Below are 24,553 nucleotides of genomic sequence, written 5' to 3'. Positions count from 1 at the left end.
TCTTTGCTTACTTGAGCTGTTCTTGCCATGAAATGGACTTGGTCTTTTAACAAATATGGCTTTCTTCTGTATACCACCCCTACATTGTCACAACACAACTGATTGGCTCAAATGCATTAAGAATGAAAGAAATTCCACAAATTAACAGAAACACCTGTTAATTGAAATGCATTCCAGGTGACTACCTACATTTTTTATCCTTTATTTAACTAGGCAAGTCAGTTAAGAAAAAAATTCTTATTTACAATGACGGCCTAGGAACACTGGGTTAACTGCCTTGTTCAAGGGCAGAATGACAGATTTTTACTTTGTCAGCTCGATTTGATCTATAAACCTTTTGGTTACTGGCCCAACGTCTAACCACCAGGCTACCTGCCACTAATGAAGCTGGTAGAGATAATTCCAAGAGTGTGCAAAGCTGTCATCGAGGCGAAGGGCAGCTACTTTTGAAGAATCTCAAATAAAAAATATTTTTTGATTTGTTTAACACTTTTTTGGTTACCAAATGATTCCATATGTGTACCTTCATAGTTTTGATATCTTCACTATTATTCTACAATGTAGAAAATAGTAAAAAAAATGAAGAAAAACCCTTGAATGTGTAGGTGTGTCGAAACCTTTGACTGGTACAGTATATATATTTATTTTTAAGACTGGAAATTCAAGAAAATAATTACTGTGACACAGAATCCTAGTCTTGGCACAGGACAGGCAAAGCCTAAATGCCTGACTACCATGCGGCAGATTGTATTGCAGTGCTTACTTTGAGTCAACAGTCTCTAATCTGAACATTGGTCTCTGGTTCCACCTGCTTGGCATACACAGACACTGGCAAACACTACTGTCATCGGGGAGGAAGTCAAGATAGAGCAGTTGGAACCATACATGGAAGGAGAGAGAATGAATCTCTAAACATCATTTTAGTCAGTGTGTGTGCATGTGCGTGTGTGAGAGAGTACATCATGGAGGGTGGTGAGTCGTTGCTGTGCGTGTCTGCAAATTAAATTTCATGTGTGTGTATGTTTATGTGTGTAACTCTCCCATTTTTGTAATTAAACATGCAACCCATAGCTCTGGCTGGTGTGTGGAATTACACTTCCCATCTGCGTTCAGAGGAAGAGAAAGAGGGTTCAGACCCAAAGGGAAATGGGAGAGATGGAAAAAGAAGTTGGCAAAGAAGCTGGAGATTTTGGCTGGACAGATAAAGCATGAAAATCGAAAGAGCAAATTTTATGTCGACAGAAGTCTATAGGGAGAAATCTTTGCACCAAAAGAAATACTTTTATTTGAACCTGACAAGCAACATGATGCTTTCTAATTTTTCTGTGCAACTGACAAACTTAGAGCCTTTTTGACACCCCCATGTGGTACACTACCCACCAATTTGGCAACATGTACTGTAAGTGCAACTCATTTTGGGTAATAATACATAAGGTTCGTCATTATGTCCCTCAATAGACTCTCAGTCTTTCAGATCACCGAGCACCAACTAGTGTGTGTGGGGGGGGTCTGTTAGTGTCTACCGGCAATATAGACTAGAATGAAGCTAAATATACACTGCCAAAATGTTATAATGCAGACAGATTAACACTTGCAAATGACAACATTTTGAACAGGGTGAAGGACAGGGAAGTGAGATGATTCCCCATATCATAATGTAAATATGACAAAATCTTTGACTCATTAAAGAATTGATTAATTTGTTTCAGTAGTTTGACTTTACAAATAGTTCTACAGTACGTTTGGACCAGTGTTTCCAGAGAATTATCTATGACTGACAAGCAAATTTGATTTAAGAGAGCCAGCTTCCCTTGTCAATGATAAATCCTAGTGCAACATTACGACCCTGAGCACTAGTGACGAAACAATGCTAATGGCTGTGGTCTCAACTCTCGATTGACGCAATCCCTTTGTGGTGTGATAAGCAGCAGTCATATTTTTGCTTCCATGATGAAAGTCACATCATTACCATAACCTTACTGTACACATCAGAGATGTGGCTGAAGATATATCATTATCATCAATATCATTGCGGTATTAAAAATGTAAATACAGCCGTGATGATTACAATTAGAACTACACATCTGATTTTGTCTGACCAGGGGCTTGCAGAGAAGCAAAATAGCCTCCACGTTGGCAGAGATTGCACATTGTCCACAGTTACCCCCCGTCGTTTGCTGGTGAGGTCTCTACCCTGTTGTCCACAAATCAGTGAGTGAGGATAAACTTGAAAATTCTTGTCTTTTATGACCATGAAACCCACTGAAGATGAGCAGTCCAATAGTGCCAAGGTCTCCTTTTATTGTGGAGATATCCCCACTGCTCCACAAGAGAAAGGTTCTGTGACGCAAAGGGGCCCCTGGTATCTCCAGGAATAGAGTGTGCTACAGTCAGAACACAAGGATCTCACCGCTCCTCTTTCTCTTGTTATTATTCCTCAACCTGTGAGGCTCAGAAAATGTCTCCCTCTGATTGTTACCTTCCATTATGAGATGTCTCTTTTTGGTTTCCAGTTCAAAACAAATGTCCTGTCACCCTCAATGGTGGGATGGGGGTTGGAGGTTAGCATTTTGTGCTGGTTATGATCATGCAAAGGTGGGGGGCGGGTGGGGATGACTTTAGCCTGACTTTCTTGCCACATAAAAATGCTACACCTTTCACTTTGGAACAGATTGGCTAGAAATGCTACCTTAGGCCTCTTCCAGCAAACACAAAACTGCTGGTAAATCTATTGGCTTAGCATTGTGGCTTATCAGTCTGACAGTAGAGATCTGACAGAGCATTTGCTTTGGAAGGAAGGGAGAGAGGGGCAGTGTGGGCTAAAGGAATGTGTCTCAAGAGAAAATAACACGTCTGGTCTGGGTTAAAGGTGAATGCCTCCAAGTCCCACTTCCACTGGTCCAGGGGTTATTGTGGTCAGCCTGTGCCGAGTTGTTAAGATTAGGGTGACAAGGCTAGAATTTGGAGTGCTTGTTGGCTGGGAGAGAGGTTCATGGAGTGGAGGAGCGAGGGGCGGATAGTGGAAGGCTAGTGTTGTCAAGAGCTTCAACAGCATACCTCATTCTGTAGGGGAGTTACTGCCATCTGTCTGAGCTGAAATCTGTCTGAGCTGAAAAGGAGAAAGAGGATCCAGAATTAGACATGTTAGATCAGACAAAGGGAATCCCCATTCTACAGATCTATTTTTCAACCAGACATCTCTTTCGCTCAGATCCAATAGATTTACTGCTGCACGCTTGACTAAAGTAACATTAGCGTGTTATCAACCCTGACATCAAGAGTATATCTTCCTTCATGGTTGTACATTTCTGTCAGCACCCTCTCTCAGATCAGGTCAAAAGCTATGGCAGTGGTGAGGGAAACATTGCATCTATGCTGACAAAAAAGGTCATTTTATGTTTGATGAAGAAAAGTCTGTATATTTAAACAATATGATCAAACAGTGCAATTGCCTGCATCAAAATATGCTGCAAAGCAGCACAAACACAAAATACCCTACACAGAGTTAAACCGGACATCTTCATGTTTTCAAGGGCTTTTTGAAAAACTGTCAGACTGTTTGATATTTTTGTGATATTTCCACACCACCCTTAGGGACAGGTACAGGGCAGAGATGATGGGAGGGGGACCACCTTGAGTCCTCAGTAGAGGGCGCCATGAGACCAACCTTTTCTGCCTCATTTGTTCTGATTGCGTATTCGCAGGCACCTCCTCTTTAGCGGCGGCTCCAGCTCAGGGCTCCCTGCCCCTGCTGCCAGGGGAGCGCTGATGCTGCATGACACGATGTCCGTCTTGTCGCTGGGCTTTGGCAGGGGCTGGATGACACAGCCAGCCTTGGGCAGCAGCAGTGCATAGGCGTGGTCGTCATCATCGTCCAGATCCATAAGATTGCCGTTGGCTTCCAGCTTGCCTTCCCAAGTGCCCCCCTGCACTGCCTCCTCACTTGGGCACCTCTTACCTGGTTCCCACTCTGGCACCAAGCAGCTGTTTTCCTTCAGCGCCTCCAGCTCCAGCTCGCAGTTGGCTGGTTCGCCGCAACCTCCCCCTCCTCTCCGGCCAGGGTCAGACAGAGGTGTGGGTAGTGTGCTCCGGCTGGGGCCGTCTGTGTGTTGACTGCTGCCATTTACTATGACATCACAGGGGGCAGGTGGGCTGCAGGGCTGGGTCCGTGGTGTGCCAGGGTGATTTGTTAGCTGGCTATTGTAGGAGTTTTGGTTTGGCTGTGGGGATGGTGATGTGGCCTGGCTACAAGGCAGGAAGCCTGGCTCCAGAGAGTCACTAATGGCCTCCCTGACCTCCTGGCTCATGTCCTCTAGGCTGCTGTCCCCCTTCCCCTGCCCAGATGCATTCAGAGGGGATGGTCCAGAAGGTGGGGGGCTGGTTGAGTCCCCATCTCGTTCCACCTTTACCTGGACACTGGGCACCACCCGCTGGATGACCTGCTGCAGCCGTGATCGCCGGCCCAGAGTCAGGTCGATCACGCCCTCTGGAAGGGAGGCCGTGGTGGAGGCACACCCCGGACTCTCAGTCTTCACGGTCAGGTCCACCACGTCAGTCCTACTCCTCTCAGAGCCAAAGCGGGCCAGATTGTAGCCAGAGAAGCACGGGGAGTGCACCCCGGAACTGGAGGGCCCAAACTTGTGATCCCCTCTGGAGGAACCAGGGGAGAAGGGCCTGTGGTCCTCCCCTGATGCACTGGGAATGGGGTTGTTGTTGTTGCTGGGTTTGTCCTTGGAGGTCTTGGGGTTGAAGGGGAAGGGTATGGGGATAGGGATGGGCACCGGCAGGGGCACGATTACAGGGTAAGGGACCAGCAGGGTTGGCGGGGGAACCAGAGGGGCGAGGGAAGGCATACCAAAATTCATCATGGGTGGCATAAGCATGGGCCCGTTTGGCATCATGTTGGAGTGGAAGGGAAAACCGGGTATGTGTAGGCCTGGATGTGGTGGCATCATCCCTGGGGGGTTCCCTCCCAGGTTGGGGTTGTTAGAGGGATGGTGGTGGGGTGAGAACTGTGTCCTGTGCATAGGGCTGGATGGTGGACCCAGGTTTCTCGGCAGGGGTGGTGGTGGTCCGATGCCAGGGATCATGGGGTTGGACAGGGGGCTATTAGGGCCTGGGCCGTGGGGAGGTGGGCGGAGGAAAGGTGGCCGCATCTGCTGCATCATCTGGTGCTCCATGAAGAAGGGCAGGGGCACTGGTCCCCGGGGCGTCATCACCATTGGGGGGCTACCCAAGGGGACTCCCATGGGAGAGTGCAGAGAGGGGTGTGAGGGAGGGGGTAAGGTGGGGCTCTCGTGGGGTCTGGGCGTGGGGTTTTTGGAGGAAGGGGAGCAGACAGTGCCTGTCTCAGAGGGAGAGGCAGCGGTGGAGCTGGAGGGGACTGGCACAGAGGGGTTTCCCCCAGGGGAAGGGGCTTTGCGACGTAAGTCACCCAAGGGCGTGCCCCAGGACTCGGGGGTGAGGAGCTGCGCCCCGGTGCTGCTCTCCGACTTGCCCTCCACAGGTCCGTGTCCTGGGTTACACAGGCCCCCTGGCAGCGCCGCCTGAGTCTCTTTGTAAAAGATATCCATCTTGTACTGGTTCAGGCATTTGGCACTACAGAACTGCAGCCTCCGTTCACCAGCACCAAAGTCCAGGTACTCCTTGGTGTGGCGGATGTGTTTGCACCAGTCACACACCTGTAACACAAAACACAAGACAAAAGACATCATCAGGTAGAATGCATTAGAGATACAACACATAAGCAGTTAAAAAAAGTCAGTAACATTGCCCTTTTGTCATGTGGTTATTCAAACAACTTTGGTAAGCAGAATGTAATCTCTCAGCCTCATACAGTATCTGCAGATTAGGTACACTAAAACCTGGATTGTAATTAAATTAACTGGTCAAATTTTGTTTTGTTACACCAAGTAAATAAAAGTACATCTGCATGGCATGTTTGTATCCGCATTACTGAAAACCCATCTGTATTTTTGTGCTTCCATTGCATAATGGCACATATATAGTCTATATGTAGTGAGGGAGACAGAGAGATTTTCATACTAACTTCACACTGCTATGACCCTTCAGGTACAGGTAATGTACAACACATGGTAACATCTTGATGAATGATTACAACTTGAGGAAGAAGTAGCTTTCAACTGGCTTTAAACGTGAGTGCAAATCTGGATCGGCGTACTTAAAGCTTTTGAATGAAAAACACTTTGTCCAGACATGTAATTCACATTTACACCTGCCATGGGGTTTCCACCTCTTAAACTTCCTTCATAAGGAGGAACCACTCCGATAAACCTGAATCCACTGAGCCGTGTGTGACAGTGGCCACAGGCACAGCCGCAGGACATAACAGCCTCAAGTAAAAGGTTTTCCCTGTAAGGAATGATCATAAGTGGGGGTAGATGAATGTGGTGGCTGGGTGAGATGGACAGACGGAGACAAGAGAACAAGCTGCCAGTAGGGGGCACGGAAGTGAGAGTGACAGCTGGGTGGAGTTTTACATGTTCTGGTGAAAATGGCTGCTGAGAACCACCTAGGTGGGTGCTATGATGCATCGCTATTTACTACTGGTGTGCAACTTTAATATGAGTGTTTTGGATATTTTTATTGCATAAAAAATATTCTGATTAATGAATTGACTGCATTAAAATGGACATGACTGCATTCAAGTAGAATTGAATGCATTAAAGTGGAATTGACTGTGTTTAAATGGAATGTGATTATCGAACACTACCCCGGGGGCATTACACACAGGGCAGAGGAGCAGCCTGGCACAGCTTGTCAACACTGTGGGATGCCAGGGCCTTGTGATGCCAGGATATTTTTCACTGGCTACAAAAGTTTCCAAAATGCTCACTGTGAATGTTCAATCATCATGTGGCTGTTCGTTTCTATACGGTTAGTTTCATTAGTGTACCTGAGATAATGAACATGACCCTGGTGAGTGGATGGCAATGGGTGGGCCAGGGAGATGGGTACAGCCCGGGCACACAACTCACTCTCCCAGCTCAGAAGGACGTGACAGCGACTCACTGAAGATAATTAAAGCATTAATCAGCTGTCAGACCCACGAACGACGTCCATCCATCACACACACCATAATCCCCCTTGTTGAATGCTAATAAATTGTGGGATGCTACTGGAAGACGATTAGGTTCGGCTCACAGACATACATGTACTGTATGATCCTTATGATCCTAACCATTTGATGTTTCAGAGCTCACATATATGCCTGCCACACTTGAGTCAAAATTAGATTTGAACACGCACACAAGCACGCAAACACACACACGTCATGGCAACTTCAGATTTGGAACGGTCATGGAACCCTCATAATAATATGCTACTCTTGTGTCATCCTCCTCTGAACCCTGGCCTGATTCATTGATTTGTACCTAATTTTTCACTAAACTAGATTTTCCATAAAGTACTTAGATCTCAGTTGATAGGCCACCCTGATTCATTCACTCTTCTTTAATCTCTCTTTTCCATCTCTTCCCGTCTCTCAACTGACAGATCACACATGTCAAAGAGATGGACAAATCAGTCAATGACAATCTCATCCATAATTTGATTTTAATGTTAAACAGAGGTCTCCTCCATCACTAGATTTCAGTCAAATGGCCACTGTTAGAAAGGCTGTCATAATGTAGATATGACCATCAGAGACCATCTCTGTAGTGCTCTTTACTGTTATAGTGGCGCAGCATTACAGGACCAAAGACTAGTGTTCCATATACTGTCAGCCTGGTTTCATAGACTAGACGTAACATAGTAAACAAAAATCTGGTACACTCAAATTAGTATGATATGTTAAGTTTGGTATAGGTACATAAGACAGAAGGTTACCTGTTCAAATCTCATCACAGACAACTTTAGCATTTTAGCAAATTAGAAACTTCGCAACTACTCACTTTGTTTCTCTATATATCATACGAAATGGATAATGGATATCCACAAATTAATGTTACGTCTAGCCCTGAGTCCAGGTTGATACTGTAGCTCGGTACTCGTACAGGTGAGTGATCAATAGTCAGCCCTTTAGCCTTGATATCAGTAGTCTTCTTTTTAAACTGTCCATTTAGTACACAATGAGCCATATATTTTTTTTTAAGTCTGAAAAGTGCTCTGAGAGTTGGGTTCAATGATGGTAAGCCTGGATATTTTAAATTATAAATGTGTTGACATTTTCTTGGGCTAAAAAAGAAGACAGATGGAGAGCAATTAACGACTTTCTGCACTGTGAGTGAAATTTCACTGTGCATTACCCTAATGGAGTTATTTTTTCTCTCTCTCTACTCACTTCCTCTCCTGCACAAAGATGTTTGCAGTTTAATGTAATTATGGTCATTTATTTCAACCACAGCCATCATACTGGCGGTCGCTCTGGCTCGGTTTAACCATTTGCTTTGCTGTAGGTAATACCAAGCTACCTGGGCCTCCCGAGTGGTGCAGTTGTCTAAGGCACTACATTGCAGTGCTAGCTATGCCACTAAAGATTCTGGGTTTGAGTCCAGGCTCTGTCCCAGCTGGCTGTGACCGGGAGACCCATGGGGTGGCGCACAATTGACCCAGCGGTGTCTGGTTAGGGGAGGGTTTGGCCGGGAGGGATGTCCTCACCACAGCGACCCCTGTGGTAGGCTGGGTGCAATGCATGCTGACACGGTTGCCAGGTGTATGGTGTTTCCTTTGACACAATGGTGCAGCTGGCTTCTGGGTTAAGTGGGCATTGTGTCAACAAGCAGTGCGGCTTGGTTGGGTTGTAATACTGATTTCTAGTTTGTCTAGAGAATTTAGGCGTTTTTGAAAACCTGTCCATCTCGCTAACCATCTGGTTAAACACTTAACAAAGTGATCAGCAAGGGAACAGTTTCTGATACTGTGTGTGATAGTATGTGCTGGAGGAACAATATCTGATGGGGTGGAATGTATTATTCAGTAAATTATATTATGGGGACCAGTATCTTGGGGCGGCAGGGTAGTCTAGTGGTTAGAGTGTTGGACTAGTAACCGGAAGGTTGCAAGTTCAAACCCCTGAGCTAACTGCCCTGAACAGGCAGTTAACCCACTGTATCTAGGCCGTCATTGAAAATAAGAATTTGTTCTTAACTGACTTGCCTGGTTAAAAATTATTTTTTTTTAAAAATCTGCTGGGGGTACAATATCTGGATCATGATGATCTTATGAAGCTTGCAAAACAAAGTGTGTATATTCCATCACAAATGCATTCATTGAACCTGATAGGATTCAAATAGCCAATGTTGTAGAGCTGATCTTTACATGTGAACCGCATGTAAAATTCTATTACTGGATTGAAATGTATTGAAATGTCACCAAAAACAATGGTCAAGATAAAATTGGCAGAAAATTCCTCATTATGGATCTATGAAGAGAGAACACAACATCTGAATCTAACACAATGCAAAATGAAAATGAGAAAATAAAACAATTTGAATGAAAAAAGTATGTGATTCACTTTAAATCAATGTAATTGTTTTATACATAACTAAAGTACATTCTCTAAAACCAAACCTCTTTACATTATTCAACACATCAAACAGTCATTAATATCAAAATATGTCATTACATTTCTAGCCATCAAAAACTTAAACTCTATCTTTGTTAAACGTTTTAGTCCTTACAAGCACATCGCTGTTTGTCTTGAAGACAAGCCTGGGCGTATCCTTAGAATAGCTGTGCTGGGGTAATTTCTCACCACGGCCGTCTTCGTCTCTCGCCTGAGGGGAGAAATAACGGCCTCTTTTTACGAACGGACAAAATAAACAGGTGGACAGAAAAGAAGAAGGGAAAACAACAACAAACTTATGAATGGAAAGACACTGACAAAGGTAAAATGGTGAACATGCATTTGGGTTGTGGAATTATATGCAGGTTCTCAGCATCATAAAACAAAGCCATGTGGAAAGTGTGTGTGTGTGTGTGTGTGTGTGTGTGTGTTTGTGTGTAGTAACTATAGTTAATGATTCACATTGACAGCTAAAGAGCCTAGATGTTATGAACTGTGAAAGAGGGGAATTCTATGAGATTGCACATTAATCTAAACATTGTTATCCGGGGAGTAAATGCTGCATTAATCCTATTTAAAGACTTCTAAGGAGAAACAACTGTTTAACAATATCACAAGCAACGTCCCAGTAATAAAGGTTAAAGGAAAGAGGATATGGGATTTAAAATTCACCAGCACCACTGGGTTGACGGGATGCTCTCTCTTTTTACATTGGCACTAGACACTGTGCAGTCTATAAGCATTGAAATTTACACACACACACACACACACACACGCACGCACGCAAGCACACACACACACACACACACACACACACACACACACACACACACACACACACACACACACACACACACACACACACACACACACACACACACACACACACACACACACACACACACACAGATGTGTCATTGTGTCATTATCCAGTCTCCATTTTGTGCTGTGACCCTCTGGTCTGCTGCCAATTCATTTACATATAGTGCTAATGAGGTGCTGGCACAGTGAACGAGGCATGAGGGGCACACACACACATACACAAACAGAGAGAGGGAGAGAGAGAGCGATGGAGAGAGAGATCAACCAGCACCAGACATAGTGTTGGGTGACAGTACAGTCATACAATGGGGACACCACGTCCTTTACTGGGAATCAGGCACAACTGTGTTGTATGACGAGACTGAGAGTATGAAGTAAAACCGACTACCTGGTGATAAACCCACACATTGGCTATGAAAGTGCCTACCCGCCATGGGTAAAACATTTGTCCATCCAGAGAAGTCAAGCTGCATTTTGAAACAACTTTCCTTCCAAAAAATCATATAATCATTGGCCATCATTTCTAATCATCTGTTGCAGTGATTATGGGTGACGATGTCCCACTCTCCACTATTTGGAAGGAAAGCTGTTTCAAAAGTTACTCTTCCTCAAAATACTCCTTGGCTATTAGAAATGTTATTTACGTAAATATTACCAGAGCTTATTCCCCTGGAAAATCCAGTAACACTTTTTATCACAGTCTTATTGTTGGAAACTCTATGACAACTAAATACAGCTGCAGTCTGGCTAAAGTGTCCGGTGTAAACATGGCATCACAGTTCCACACCACCGGTATCTGTGCCCATTGGTGACTAAGATGCCCAGAGGCAGTGGCACACCAGCTGTCACTGTGCAAGCCTCCATCTGGGCATCAGTGCCTGCCCAGGTGTGTGTGCTTTTCACCTGTCAAGAGGTGTGTTTCCCAAAAGGTATACCCTCACATATATACACACACACACATAACCACAGCAACGAGAAACAGACAATCATGGAGACGTCCCATCGCACAAATACACACACATACACACTCACACATTCTCAAACACATCTAGCACAAATTCACAACTTTCCACCCACCTGGGACAACTCACATCTTTGGGCCAACCCCCTCCTTCTGTCCTCTCATTAGATTAACCAGCTAACGGGAAATGTTCCTTGAACATTCTCTTTTGCTCATGTTTGGTTGTGGGATAACAAGCTTGTTAAAGCTTGTCAAGTAACCTATGTACTGCTGTTGTAAAAGTGATCTTCATGTCATTTTACAACGATCTAGAAAGTGAGTGTTTATTTATCTGACTAACATTTGTTCTGTCGGTAGGTGCGCTGATTGGTCCAGCCAGGCCTCTTTGTTGTGATTTCTAATGATCATCAACCTTTACCTAAAAAAGAAATACAAAATCTAAGCCCGAAGCTATCTTAGCAGGGATAGTTAGACTTTGAGAGGAAGAGAGAGCATGATATGACCATGTCTGTGTAGTGCAAGTTCAAGTTCCAGTTTCTTCCCTCAAACTACTCTCTAACTACTCTCCCTTTCCTTTTTTTTTGTATTAATCGCTGTCAGCCATGAAATAATCACCTCCCTCACGAGGCTCTCCTGCTGCGACATGGGGACCTATAGGTTCCCTAGCCAGGACTGAATCACAACGAGGACAGGTAACACACTTCATCAAACACACACACACACACATCTTATTCAGTGTGTCTTCCTTGATACTGGATCCAGATGGTAAAGTAAATTGCAGAGTGTGTCAGAGCAGTGCAGGCAACCGACAGCCTGTGTATAAAAATGTGTGTCTGTTTGAGGTGATGTGACATTACTGGGGTTACGTAAAGAAGCACTTGCCTGGAGGGACCTCAGAGACAAAGACAGAGATGGAATTTTACAGGTCTCTAGAGGTGTAAGGAAAGATTCCTGAGCCATGAAAAAAGATAGACGTATTACATCAGAAATGGGCTGTAAAATACAAGCTAGGGCCTCTTCACTTGGACTTTACCCTCTCTAGTGCTTTTACATGATGTGAGGGGAGGCCTGAGAGTGAGAGTGTGTGTCTATGTTGAATGTCTATGTGAAATAAACCAGACTAGTCATTAGATGAGCTCAAAACTGGATCAAAACTCTTCTACCCCCAGCCACCCTATCACATGGCTGAATGTTGGTATTACTCCTGGTGCACGGGATGGATGGTGTTGTGCAGTGGCAATGGAAGAAACTGAATCCTCCTCACCCGCGCTCGCCATAAGAGGAGATTGGATTACGCGGACGAAGCAGCTGTAGATATTTAGCGAAACATGATGCGTCTCCACTGCCCACCCCTACGCCACCCTACTCGCTATGTCCTGGCTCCCCTTTCAGACACAAACAGACAACATACGTTTTCAGCCATGCCATTTTTTTTTGTTGGAAAAACTGGAAGGTTTGGAGTTGTGGCCAATCTTGTGGGTGCATGAAAAAAGAAACATGTGGATATCACTTACACAAATGGCCTGCATGAATGTGAGAGTGTGAGACATAATATAGAATCTGCACCACCTCAGCAGACAAGGACTTAATGTGCTCTAGCCATGTCTGTTTTCCTAACGTGGGAATTCTGTCCCTGGATAGCTCTTCACATAGGTCCTTACTCACTGAAATACAATATCACTTCAGTTGTTCTTTTGTTTATATATCCACATACAGCACTCAATAAACTTAGACTTTAGTGTGAACTTTCTCTTTAGGACTAGCAATACTTAACACATGTGGGAGAAACCACAGCAGGTACAAGGCAACTCATGCTATGAAAATTGATAATGTGAACAGAAAAAACTGGATTCCCGTACAGTATCTTAAATTATCAGACATACAGTGCCTTGCGAAAATATTCGGCCCCCTTGAACTTTGCGACCTTTTGCCACATTTCAGGCTTCAAACATAAAGATATAAAACTGTATTTTTTTGTGAAAAATCAACAACAAGTGGGACACAATCATGAAGTGGAATGACATTTATTGGATATTTCAAACTTTTTTAACAAATCAAAAACTGAAAAATTGGGCGTGCAAAATTATTCAGCCCCTTTACTTTCAGTGCAGCAAACTCTCTCCAGAAGTTCAGTGAGGATCTCTGAATGATCCAATGTTGACCTAAATGACTAATGATGATAAATACAATCCACCTGTGTGTAATCAAGTCTCCGTATAAATGCACCTGCACTGTGATAGTCTCAGAGGTCCGTCAAAAGCGCAGAGAGCATCATGAAGAACAAGGAACACACCAGGCAGGTCCGAGATACTGTTGTGAAGAAGTTTAAAGCCGGATTTGGATACAAAAAGATTTCCCAAGCTTTAAACATCCCAAAGAGCACTGTGCAAGCGATAATATTGAAATGGAAGGAGTATCAGACCACTGCAAATCTACCAAGACCTGGCCGTCCCTCTAAACTTTCAGCTCATACAAGGAGAGGACTGATCAGAGATGCAGCCAAGAGGCCCATGATCACTCTGGATGAACTGCAGAGATCTACAGCTGAGGTGGGAGACTCTGTCCATAGGACAACAATCAGTCGTATATTGCACAAATCTGGCCTTTATGGAAGAGTGGCAAGAAGAAAGCCGTTTCTTAAAGATATCCATAAAAAGTGTTGTTTAAAGTTTGCCACAAGCCACCTGGGAGACACACCAAACCTGTGGAAGAAGGTGCTCTGGTCAGATGAAACCAAAATTGAACTTTTTGGCAACAATGCAAAACGTTATGTTTGGTGTAAAAGCAACACAGCTCATCACCCTGAACACACCATCCCCACTGTCAAACATGGTGGTGGCAGCATCATGGTTTGGGCCTGCTTTTCTTCAGCAGGGACAGGGAAGATGGTTAAAATTGATGGGAAGATGGATGGACCCAAATACAGGACCATTCTGGAAGAAAACCTGATGGAGTCTGCAAAAGACCTGAGACTGGGAGACACACCTGCGCCACCCGGGAGGCTGTACTGCAGCGCCAGCTGTGTCATCAGAGTCCCTGGGTTCGCGCCCAGGCTCTGTCGTAACCGGGAGGTCCGTGGGGCGCCGCACAATTGGCCTAGCGTCGTCCGGGTTAAGGAGGGATTGGTCGGTAGGGATCTCCTTGTCTCATTGCGCACCAGCGACTCCTGTGGTGGGCCGGGCGCAGTGCGCGCTAGCCAAGGTTGCCAGCCTCCGACACATTGGTGCGGCTGGCTTCCGGGTTGGATGCGCGCTGTGTTAAGAAGCAGTACGGCTGGTTGGGTTGTGTATCGGAGGAAGCATGACATTCAGCCTTCGTCTCTCCCGAGCCCGTACGGGAGTTGTAGCAATGAGACAAGATAGTAGCTACTACAACAATTGGATACCACGAAATTGGGGAGAAAAAGGGGTAAAAAAAAAAAAGACCTGAGACTGGGACAGAGATTTGTCTTCCAACAAGACAATGATCCAAAACATAAAGCAAAATCTACAATGGAATGGTTCAAAAATAAACATATCCAGGTGTTAGAATGGCCAAGTCAAAGTCCAGACCTGAATCCAATCGAGAATCTGTGGAAAGAACTGAAAACTGCTGTTCACAAATGCTCTCCATCCAACCTCACTGAGCTCGAGCTGTTTTGCAAGGAGGAATGGGAAAAAATGTCAGTCTCTCGATGTGCAAAACTGATAGAGACCCAAGCGACTTACAGCTGTAATCGCAGCAAAAGGTGGCGCTACAAAGTATTAACTTAAGGGGGCTGAATAATTTTGCACGCCCAATTTTTCAGTTTTTGATTTGTTAAAAAAGTTTGAAATATCCAATAAATGTCGTTCCACTTCATGATTGTGTCCCACTTGTTGTTGATTCTTCACAAAAAAATACAGTTTTATATCTTTATGTTTGAAGCCTGAAATGTTGCAAAAGGTCGCAAAGTTCAAGGGGGCCGAATACTTTCGCAAGGCACTGTATGTATACTTCCAATTCAACAGCCGGTAGCATACAGAGCTATGCTAAGTGATTATGTTTTGATGAAAAAAGGGAAAGGAATAAAGACATAAATAAAAACATAGCATACTTACACTGTAATTCCTTACATATCCAAGCTTAGGTATAAGAAAGAAAGCAGAATGTTTAACTTCAGAAATCAGGACAAATTAAAACACTATTTACTTTATGGTCTGTCTTTGGAAATATATACTGATAATTGGAACCAATGCATGTTTGAAAGTCAACTGCATAGGGTATGACTGAAACCGTGTTTCTGCATGTTCAATGATGAAACCACAAGCCAAGGATGGATATTAGTTTTGTGTTATTCTACTACAATGGGTACTCAAAAGAAAGGCCAAACTCAGGAGCGAAATATCCAAAGTACCTAAGCTTCTGGGCTCCTCACCCAGCCATCTAGTGGAGATATTGTACAAAGTTGAAAGTTGGTCAATACAATTCCTAAGGACTGACAAGTGTCCTACAGCATCTTAATCTGAGAAATCAGGAAGAGTGGATGTAGGGAGGAAGTGATGTATGTCAGTACATGTATGTACCACATGGTCTCGTGTGCACTTGCATAATTGGTTCATTAATGAGATAGGAGTGTTAAGAAGGAGTTTACCTTGTTTCTCTTGAAGTAGGCTCGGCGGCAGGCGGCAAAGCACTTCTCACTGCAGAAGCTCTTCAGCTCAGTGCCCATGTTGAGGGAATAGCGTTTGACGCCAACCTTCTGACACCATGCACACATGATCTGGACGTTAGACACATCCTCGTCTGGGGGACCACAAACACAAACAGACACAATGTGAGGATAACTGGAGAACACTCCAGCCACCCCCCCCCCCCCTCCTCCACCCACCCAAACAATCTGACAGCCACCTGTCAAATCTCATCATGTGAATGAGTCGAACAACAATGCATCCTGACAGTATTCCCCTTCCAGGCAAAAGAGGACAGTGCTTCCCACCCCAAGGGTTTTTTGCTGCAGTCATGAAGGCAGTTAGAGACATTCTAACTAGACAGAGATGCCCTAAGAAATCGCTGTGGACAAAAATTGTTTGTCGATTTTAAAATGCTTCAGCTGAAGTCTACCTAATTAAATTGCAGAGGGCTTCATTGGAGATTCATTAGAACATGGAAACTAAACACCCTCCATGACATCAAATGGGTCTCTCATCTTAAACAAGGGTTGCTGGGTAATTTACATTGCTTTTTTAGCCCCTCAGTGTTGTACTATGTGGAGAGACTTCTTCCTGGGAGACTCACAATTATCACATTATGACTAAGTGTGTGCAAAGGTGAAAAGAAATGTGCCCATTAGTCTTTCACCTCCCTTATCACACTGTGGTGGGTACTGGGAAGGCTTTTTCCCTCTTGTTAAGCTTAATAGATCTATAGTGCAAATCTGTTTTAAAGGAAGGACATTTTCAATTAAGGGGAATAACTCCCGGGAGGCCCAAAGATAGCACCGTGGCCACAGCATGCATATTTTATGCTCCTTTATGCTCCTGCTGCATGGCCCATATTGAGAGATCTCTGTAGAGGTAGGTGTGAATGGGGGGGTAGAAAATATTCTTGGGGAAGTTGCCCCTCTACATCCCTCCATTATTGCATTGTTTTAGAAAATCTATGTCTAAAGTCCCATGGCAACCTGGCAGTAATTAAATAAAATATTTGGCAACAACAAACAAGTTGAAGTGTGGCAGGTAGCCTGGCGGTTAAGAGCGTTGGGCCAGTAACCGAAAGGTTGCTAGTTCGACTCTAGATGACTAGGTGAAAAATCTGTCGATGTGCTCTTGAGCAAGGCACTTAACCCTAATTGCTCCTGTAATTCGCTCTGGATAAGAGTGTCTACTAAAATGTAAAGTGTTCATTTGAAAGCATCTAATTATTTTTCATACAAAAAGGTCACTTGACGTGGTATGTTTGCATTCAGAATTTTCTGGCCTTTTTCTCGGCTCTCGTTATGCGTTTCCTTATTAATGAAGTCACATCTGCTGGGAGAGAGCCTTGTACTGTAATTATGCAGCGCCCATATTAAATACCTCTATCATCCAGTGTACCTGCACCTCAAAAGCCCCTCTATTGCTCTTGCAGGGCATATGAATAATTCAAAAGGGGTACAAGTTGGATGGGCCAGTGGGAGGGGGAGGGGGAGGGGGAGTGGGGGCGGTTGGTGTTGAGCTGTGAGAGAGGGACCATACCATCTGTTTTTCACCCTGTGCTGTGTGAGGCTGTGAGGCCGCCTCTAGGGTGATGCCATGGCACTCTCCTCTCCCCATGCAGGCTGATGAGCCTCTTGAGTATCACGGCACACTTATGGTTCAATGAAGCCCTCTGTCCATGTACATTTCCACTGAGTTGACCAGGTGATACTGACACTTAAACAGTTGGAGGAGGGGAACCTGGGGTGTCTGTCTATGTATTTACAGACCTTTGTTCCTCATTTATCAAGTGATTGTAAAACTGACAGTGGAGTTGAGCACTGAAATGGCAGTGATTCGTTAGAATCGTACTACACTGTTATGTATACTTGGGATTCGATTGTAGGATCCATTCTGATAGTCTTTAAAGTGCAAGCTTAAACACATGCAGTATGTTTGTTGATTTTTAGGTGTGTGTGAAGTGTTTTACCTGCTGGTGGCTTGATCATGGGGGGTGGGATCAGTGGAACTATGATGGGCATGTTCCCATGCTCCCTGGTGCTGGGTGTGGAGGTGGACGGGGTGGTGGAGGACTCTGTCACTCCGTTCCTCAATGTCGGTGTAGAGTGGGTGCTATTGGCTTGGTTTGGGGAGACATCACTATTCTCCCCCGATCCTCCTGGGATTTTTGGTAAAGAGTTTTCTGAGGGAGACAGAGTGAGTGTGCTGGTCTTTGTGGACTTGCTGTATGTAAAGCAACAGAAATGGACATCATTGATCACTTCAATGAATCCAAACAAATATGCTTTTGACGCAAGATGGGTGTCCTTTGTGTTACCCTGGAAACCATGTTGGCATCTTTGATTAGATAAGGCCCTACTGTATGCTTGCTCAATGCCTGATGTGAATTTCTACAATTTTATCCAACATTATAATCAGGGATCACCATGTAGAGATTCCAGAGACACTTGTTTAATCACCAATAGGAAAGCAAAGTGCAGTTTTCTGCTGAAACATAACTACACCATAATGACTGGATGATGCAACTACAGCAGATTTTGAACTGGATAGCCTAACTGAATTGCCTCATCAATCATGATAAACTACTGCCAAGTTGCAGCAGTACTTTCCCCAGCCTCTGTCCCTGACCCTGCAGAGGGAATTTGCAACTCAGCATAGACAGTAAATGTCACATTTTGCATCAATTGTAATACCACTTGCAAAACCATATTTTTAGATGAAGAAGTATGCTCCTGTGCACAGAACATAGCTTTTTCAATGAATCAACAACTGCAATGACCAGATAAATGAATATCTGTCTCCATGGTTATGCTCACCTTTCAGGACAGAGATGTGTGGATGTGTCTCTCCATCTGGGTAGTTCCGTATGTCGATGTTGTCCTGGTCTCTCAGGTCCACCTTGTCATAGCCATACCAGCCAAGCAGCTCATTCATGGTGTTCTCCGCAAAACTCTGCAAGACAAGAGACACAATATTTGTCATTAGGATTAACAAGCATGAACTCTGTTTCACTATTACATCACGGGGTAATGAGGGGAGCGGTGAGGGATAAAAGGGGTTGTTTGCATATGAACAAGGTTTCCACCCCCAAAACACACAATAAAGGAAATGCTTGTTATATGAAACAAATCTACATGTTTTTTGAATGGGTTGCTCCAATTTCCTGCAATAAGGCTTAATATATTCACAGTAGCAATTATTCACTGATGGAAGGATCCTAACTAGAGATACATGCACACGTATTGGATCAGGACAACTTGACAGCTGACTTATCCCAGACTAGTTTGATCAAGGCCTCAATTTACCAGCACACAATCTAATAGTTTGATCATAGCTTTTTACAGTTAATTTCGAGAAGCAATCCACATGAGTAGCATGTAACATGTCTATACTGATCACAGCACAACAATTCCACATTGTCTACGTATCATACGTTATACAGAATTCCCAACCCATTAAACCATGACTGAGCACGACCGCAGAACATTTTCACTGCACTTCCACTGCAAATCTACACAGGCAGTAATATCCAGTCAACCCCACCTCACATCCTTACATGTAAGGAGCACAATAGTGTTATTCTATTAAGACAGAACCTCTGCCCCTCATACATTAAACTTGAACATCTCAAGACACTCTCATAGTAGAATCGTATGTAGACAGAGTTTGGTCATCTTTAGTGGTGCTACTGTATGTTTGTGTTGAATTTCTAACAGTGCAATTAGCTACCTAATTAGTGAATGCTACATGCTGACCAGATCGGACACGTAGCATGCGCGAGCGTCGTAATTCAATTATTGCACCCACACTGCTCGCGCGCGCCAACGAGCGTCTGCGATGCCAAGGGCTAAAATAGAACTCCTTTCTATTTCTGACGCAGATCGCCCTGAAAGTCCTGCCTCTCCCATCTCCTCATTGGTTTATAGAAGCAGGTGCCCACGTGCCATCTTCTCATTGGTTATACCCAAGTCGGTAATTGAAAGACAAACTGCTTTGCCGGTCGTCGTGGTAATACTATGAAAGTTTAGATGTCGATCACCATATAAGTTCAAAGATGAAAAAGCCTGGAAGGAGGAGAGATGACTAGAAACGATTCGGTTGGCCGTTTTATTTGTGGATTAATTGTCGGAGTAGAGGACCTTGTGCATTTCAGGTAAAATAACAACTCAATGTTTATATCCCATGACAAATTAGTTTGCAACAACAAGCTAGCTAAATAGGACAAATTAGCTAGCAAGTGCAAGCTAACTAGACAAATTGCCATACATGTTTAATGCTTTTCGACCTGTCCCCAAATTATGATGAGAGAAACTATATCTCTCTCATCATTACTCAATGCCTAGGTTTACCTCCAATGTACTCTCTTCCTACCATACCTTTGTCTGTACATTATTCCTTGAATCTATGCTATCGTATCCAAAAACCTGATCCTTTTACTCTCTGTTCCGAACGTGCTAGATGGCCAGTTCTTATAGCCTTTAGCCGTACCCTTATCCTACTTCTCCTCTGGTGATGTAGAGGTTAATCCAGGACCTGCAGTGCCTAGCTCCACTCCTACTCCCCAGGTGCTCTCATTTGTTGACTTCTGTAACCGTAAAAGCCTTGGTTTCATGCATGTTAACATTAGAAGCCTACACCCTAAGTTTGCTTTATTCACTGCTTTAGCACATTCTGCCAACCCGGTTGTCTTAGCCGTGTCTGAATCCTGGCTTAGAAAAACCACCAAAAACCCTGAAATTTCCATCCCTAACTATAAAATTTTCCTACAAGATAGAACTGCCAAAGGGGGCGGAGTTGCAATCTGCAATCTCAGAAAATAGTTATGTCTTACTATCCAGGTCTGTACCAAAACAATTTGAGCTTCTACTTCTAAAAATTCACCTTTCCAGAAAAAAGTCTCTCACTGTTGCCGCTTGCTATAGACCACCCTCTGCCCCCAGCTGTGCCCTGGACACCATATGCGAATTGATTTCCCCCATCTATCTTATGAGCTCGTGCTGCTAGGTGACCTAAACTGGGACATGCTTAACACCCCGAAAGGTTGCAAGATCGAATCCCTGAGCCGACAAGGTACAAATCTGTCGTTCTGCCCCTGAACAAGGCAGTTAACCCACTGTTCCTAGGCCGTCATTGAAAATAAGAATTTGTTCTTAACTGACTTGCCTAGTTAAAAAAAGGTTTTAAAAACGGCCTTCCTATAATCTAAGCTTGATGCCAACAATCTCACACAAATTATCAATGAAACTACCAGGTACAACACCAAATCGGTAAACACGGGCACCCTCATAGATATCATCCTAACTAACTCGCCCTCCAAATACACCTCTGCTGTTTTCAAGATCTCAGCAATCACTGCCTCATTGCCTACATCCGTAATGGGTCTGCGGTCAAACGGCCACCCCTCATCACTGTCAAACACTCCCTAAAACACTTCAGCGAACAGGTCTTTCTAATCGACCTGGCCGGGGTATCCTGGAATGCCATTGACCTCATCCCGTCAGTAGAGGATGCCTGGTTATTCTTTAAAAGTGTCTTCCTCAGCATCTTAAATAAGCATGCTCCATTCAAAACATTTTGAACCAGGAATAGATATAGCCCTTGGTTCACTCCAGACCTGTCTGCCCTTGATCAGCACAAAAACATCCTGTGGCGTACTGCATTAGCATCGAATATCCCCCATGATACGCAACTTTTCAGGGAAGTTAGGAACCAATATACACAGGCAGTTAGGAAAGCAAAGGCTAACTTTTTCAAACAGAAATTTGCATCCTGTAGTACAAACTCAAAAAAGTCCTGGGACACTGTAAAGTCCATGGAGAATAAGAGCACTTCCTCCCAGCTGCCCACTGCACTGAGGCTAGGAAACACTGTCACTACCGATAAATCCACAATAATTGAGAATTTCAATAAGCATTTTTCTACGGCTGGCCATGCTTTCCACCTGGCTACCTCTACCCCGGTCAACAGCTCTGCGCTCCCCACAGCAATTCACCCAAACCTTCCCCACTTCTCCTTCACCTAAATCCAGATTGCTGATCTGGACCCCTACAAATCAGCCGGTCTAGACAATCTGGACCCTCTCTTTCTAAAATGATCTGACGAAATAGTTGCAACACCTAATACTAGCCTGTTCAACCTCTCTTTTGTATCGTCTGAGATTCCCATAGATTGGAAAGCTGCCGCAGTCATTCCCCTCTTCAAAGGGGGAGACACAATAGACCCAAACTGCTACAGACCTATATCTATTCTACCCTGCCTTTCTAGGGTCTTCGAAAGCCAAGTTAACAAACAGATTACCGACCATTTCGAATCTCACCGTACCTTCTCCGCTATGCAATCTGGTTTCAGAGCTGGTCATGGGTGCATCTCAGCCACGCTCAAGGTCCTAAACAATATCATGACCGCCATCGCTAAGAGGCATTACTGTGCAGCCGTATTCATCGACCTGGCTAGGGCTTTCGACTCCGTCAATCACAACATTCTTATCGGCAGACTCAACAGTCTTGGTTTCTCAAATGATTGCCTTGATTGGTTCACCAACTACTTCTCCGATAGAGTTCAGTATGTCAAATCGGAGGGCTTGTTGTCCGGACCTCTGGCAGTCTCTATGGGGGTTCCACAGGGTTCAATTCTCGGGCCGACTCTCTTCTCTGTATACATCAATGATGTCGCTCTCGCTGCTGGTGATTCTTTGATCCACCTCTACGCAGATGACACCATTCTGTATACCTCTGGCCCTTCTTTGGACACTGTGTTAACTAACCTCCAGATGAGCTTCAATGCTATACAACTCTCCTTCCGTGGCCTCCAACTGCTCTTAAATTCAAGTAAAACTAAATGCATGTTCTTCAACCGTTCGCTGCCCGCTCCTGCCCGCCCGTCCAGTATCACTACTCTGGACGGTTCTGACTTAGAATATGTGGACAACTACAAATACCTAGGTGTCTAGTTAGACTGTAAACTCTCCTTCCAGACTCACATTAAACATCTCCAATCCAAAATTAAATCTAGAATCGGCTTCCTATTTCGCAACAAAGCATCCTTCACTCATGCTTCACTCATGCTGCCAAAGCTCATGCTACCCTCGTAAAACTGACCATCCAACCGATCCTCGACTTCGGCGATGTCATTTACAAAATAGCCTCCAACACTCTACTCAACAAATTGGATGCAGTCTATCACAGTGCCATCCGTTTTGTTACCAAAGCCCCATATACTACCCACCACTGCGACCTGTATGCTCTAGTTGGCTGGCCCTCGCTTCATACTCGTCGCCAAACCCACTGGCTCCAGGTCATCTACAAGTCTCTGCTAGGTAAAGCCCCGCCTTATCTCAGCTCACTGGTCACCATAGCAGCACCTACCCATAGCACGCGCTCCAGAAGGTATATCTCACTTGTCACCCCCAAAGCCAATTCTTCCTTTGGCTGCCTCTCCTTCCAGTTCTCTGCTGCCAATGACTGGAACGAACTGCAAAAATCTCTGAAGCTGGAGACTCTTACCTCCCTCACTAGCTTTAAGCACCAGCTGTCAGAGCAGCTCACAGATCACTGCACCTGTACATAGTTCATCTGTAAATAGCCCATCCAATCTACCTCATCCCCATACTGTATTTATTTATTTGTATTGCTCCTTTGCACCCCAGTATCTCTACTTGCACATTCATTTTCTGCACACCCTACCATTCCAGTGTTTAATTGCTATATTGTAATTACTTCGCCACCATGGCCTATTTATTGCCTTACCTCTCTCATCCTACTTAATTTGCACACACTGTATATAGATTTTTCTACTGTATTTTTGACTGTATGTTTTTTTATTCCATGTGTAACTCTGTGTTGATGTATGTGTCGAACAGCTTTGTTTTTATCTTGGCCAGGTGTCAGTTGCAAATGAGAACTTGTTCTCAAGTAGCCTACCTGGTTAAATAAAGGAGAAATAAAAATAAATAAATAAATACATATATATATGGCTCAGAGTAGCACTATTGTCTCGCACGGACAAGGGGGCTCACCATGGAGTAGGGCGGGTTGCCATGGAGATCACCCGCCTTGCCTGCCCATGGGTGGGCCCGCTCAGCCCGAACCTGATGAGACACGAGTCATTTCATTACATTCTGGCATTGAACTGTCAATCAAATAGTACTCAATCAAGCATTTAATTGTCAATTACGGGCTGCCCTGTCAATACCACTGGATCAGGGAGGTAATTTCATTACATGAAAGCGTAATCAACATCAGTTATAACATCAGCTCGGAATCAAAAACTGCAGACGTGGAATCACAAGGCATGACATACAAGTAACATTTAGCCAAAGAAAAAAAGCAATGTTTTAGAAATACAAGCACTGGTAAACTTATATCTTACACCAAGAACAGACTGAGACAAGACTGGGCTAGCTGCTTCACATGCCGATCATGTATATATTCATACCACATCTACTAAAGTGAACATCATGTCAAATCAATAATAATTTTCTTTTCATTATGACATTTGTAATCTATGCCCTAACCGATAAATTGCTTTTCAAAAGTTGCCTAAGTATCCATTGATATTACTGCCAGTCTTTAGCAGGGATGACCGGACCCT

At 44.3% G+C, this 24,553-nt stretch overlaps 1 protein-coding gene across 8 annotated transcripts in view; it reads right to left on the bottom strand.

Annotated features, from left to right (window-relative positions):
* Positions 1-527: 527 nt before the first annotated feature.
* Positions 528-24,553, bottom strand: part of sobpa (sine oculis binding protein homolog (Drosophila) a) — a 33,475-nt gene continuing 9,449 nt past the window's right edge. For 2 of the 8 annotated variants that reach the window (XM_021574126.2, XM_036954746.1), the window contains exons 2-9: positions 23,979-24,050; positions 18,781-18,916; positions 17,934-18,146; positions 15,922-16,073; positions 15,389-15,412; positions 9,642-9,737; positions 3,668-5,681; positions 528-3,109 (exon numbers count right to left, since the gene is read on the bottom strand). In XM_021574126.2, the coding sequence (XP_021429801.1) occupies positions 3,678-5,681; positions 9,642-9,737; positions 15,389-15,412; positions 15,922-16,073; positions 17,934-18,146; positions 18,781-18,916; positions 23,979-24,050 (2,697 nt within the window). In that variant the 3' untranslated portion in view covers positions 528-3,109; positions 3,668-3,677. The remainder of the gene's footprint in view (positions 3,110-3,667; positions 5,682-9,641; positions 9,738-15,388; positions 15,413-15,921; positions 16,074-17,933; positions 18,147-18,780; positions 18,917-23,978; positions 24,051-24,553) is intronic. The other 6 variants (XM_021574132.2, XM_021574129.2, XM_021574128.2 and 3 more) reach the window with 6 other exon arrangements.

The sequence above is a fragment of the Oncorhynchus mykiss genome, chromosome 19 (genome assembly GCF_013265735.2).
Source record: "Oncorhynchus mykiss isolate Arlee chromosome 19, USDA_OmykA_1.1, whole genome shotgun sequence".
In the NCBI taxonomy this organism is placed as follows: Eukaryota; Metazoa; Chordata; class Actinopteri; order Salmoniformes; family Salmonidae; genus Oncorhynchus; species Oncorhynchus mykiss.
The sequence above is the reverse complement of the archived record's forward strand: the minus strand, read 5'-3'. Positions and strand labels throughout refer to the sequence as shown.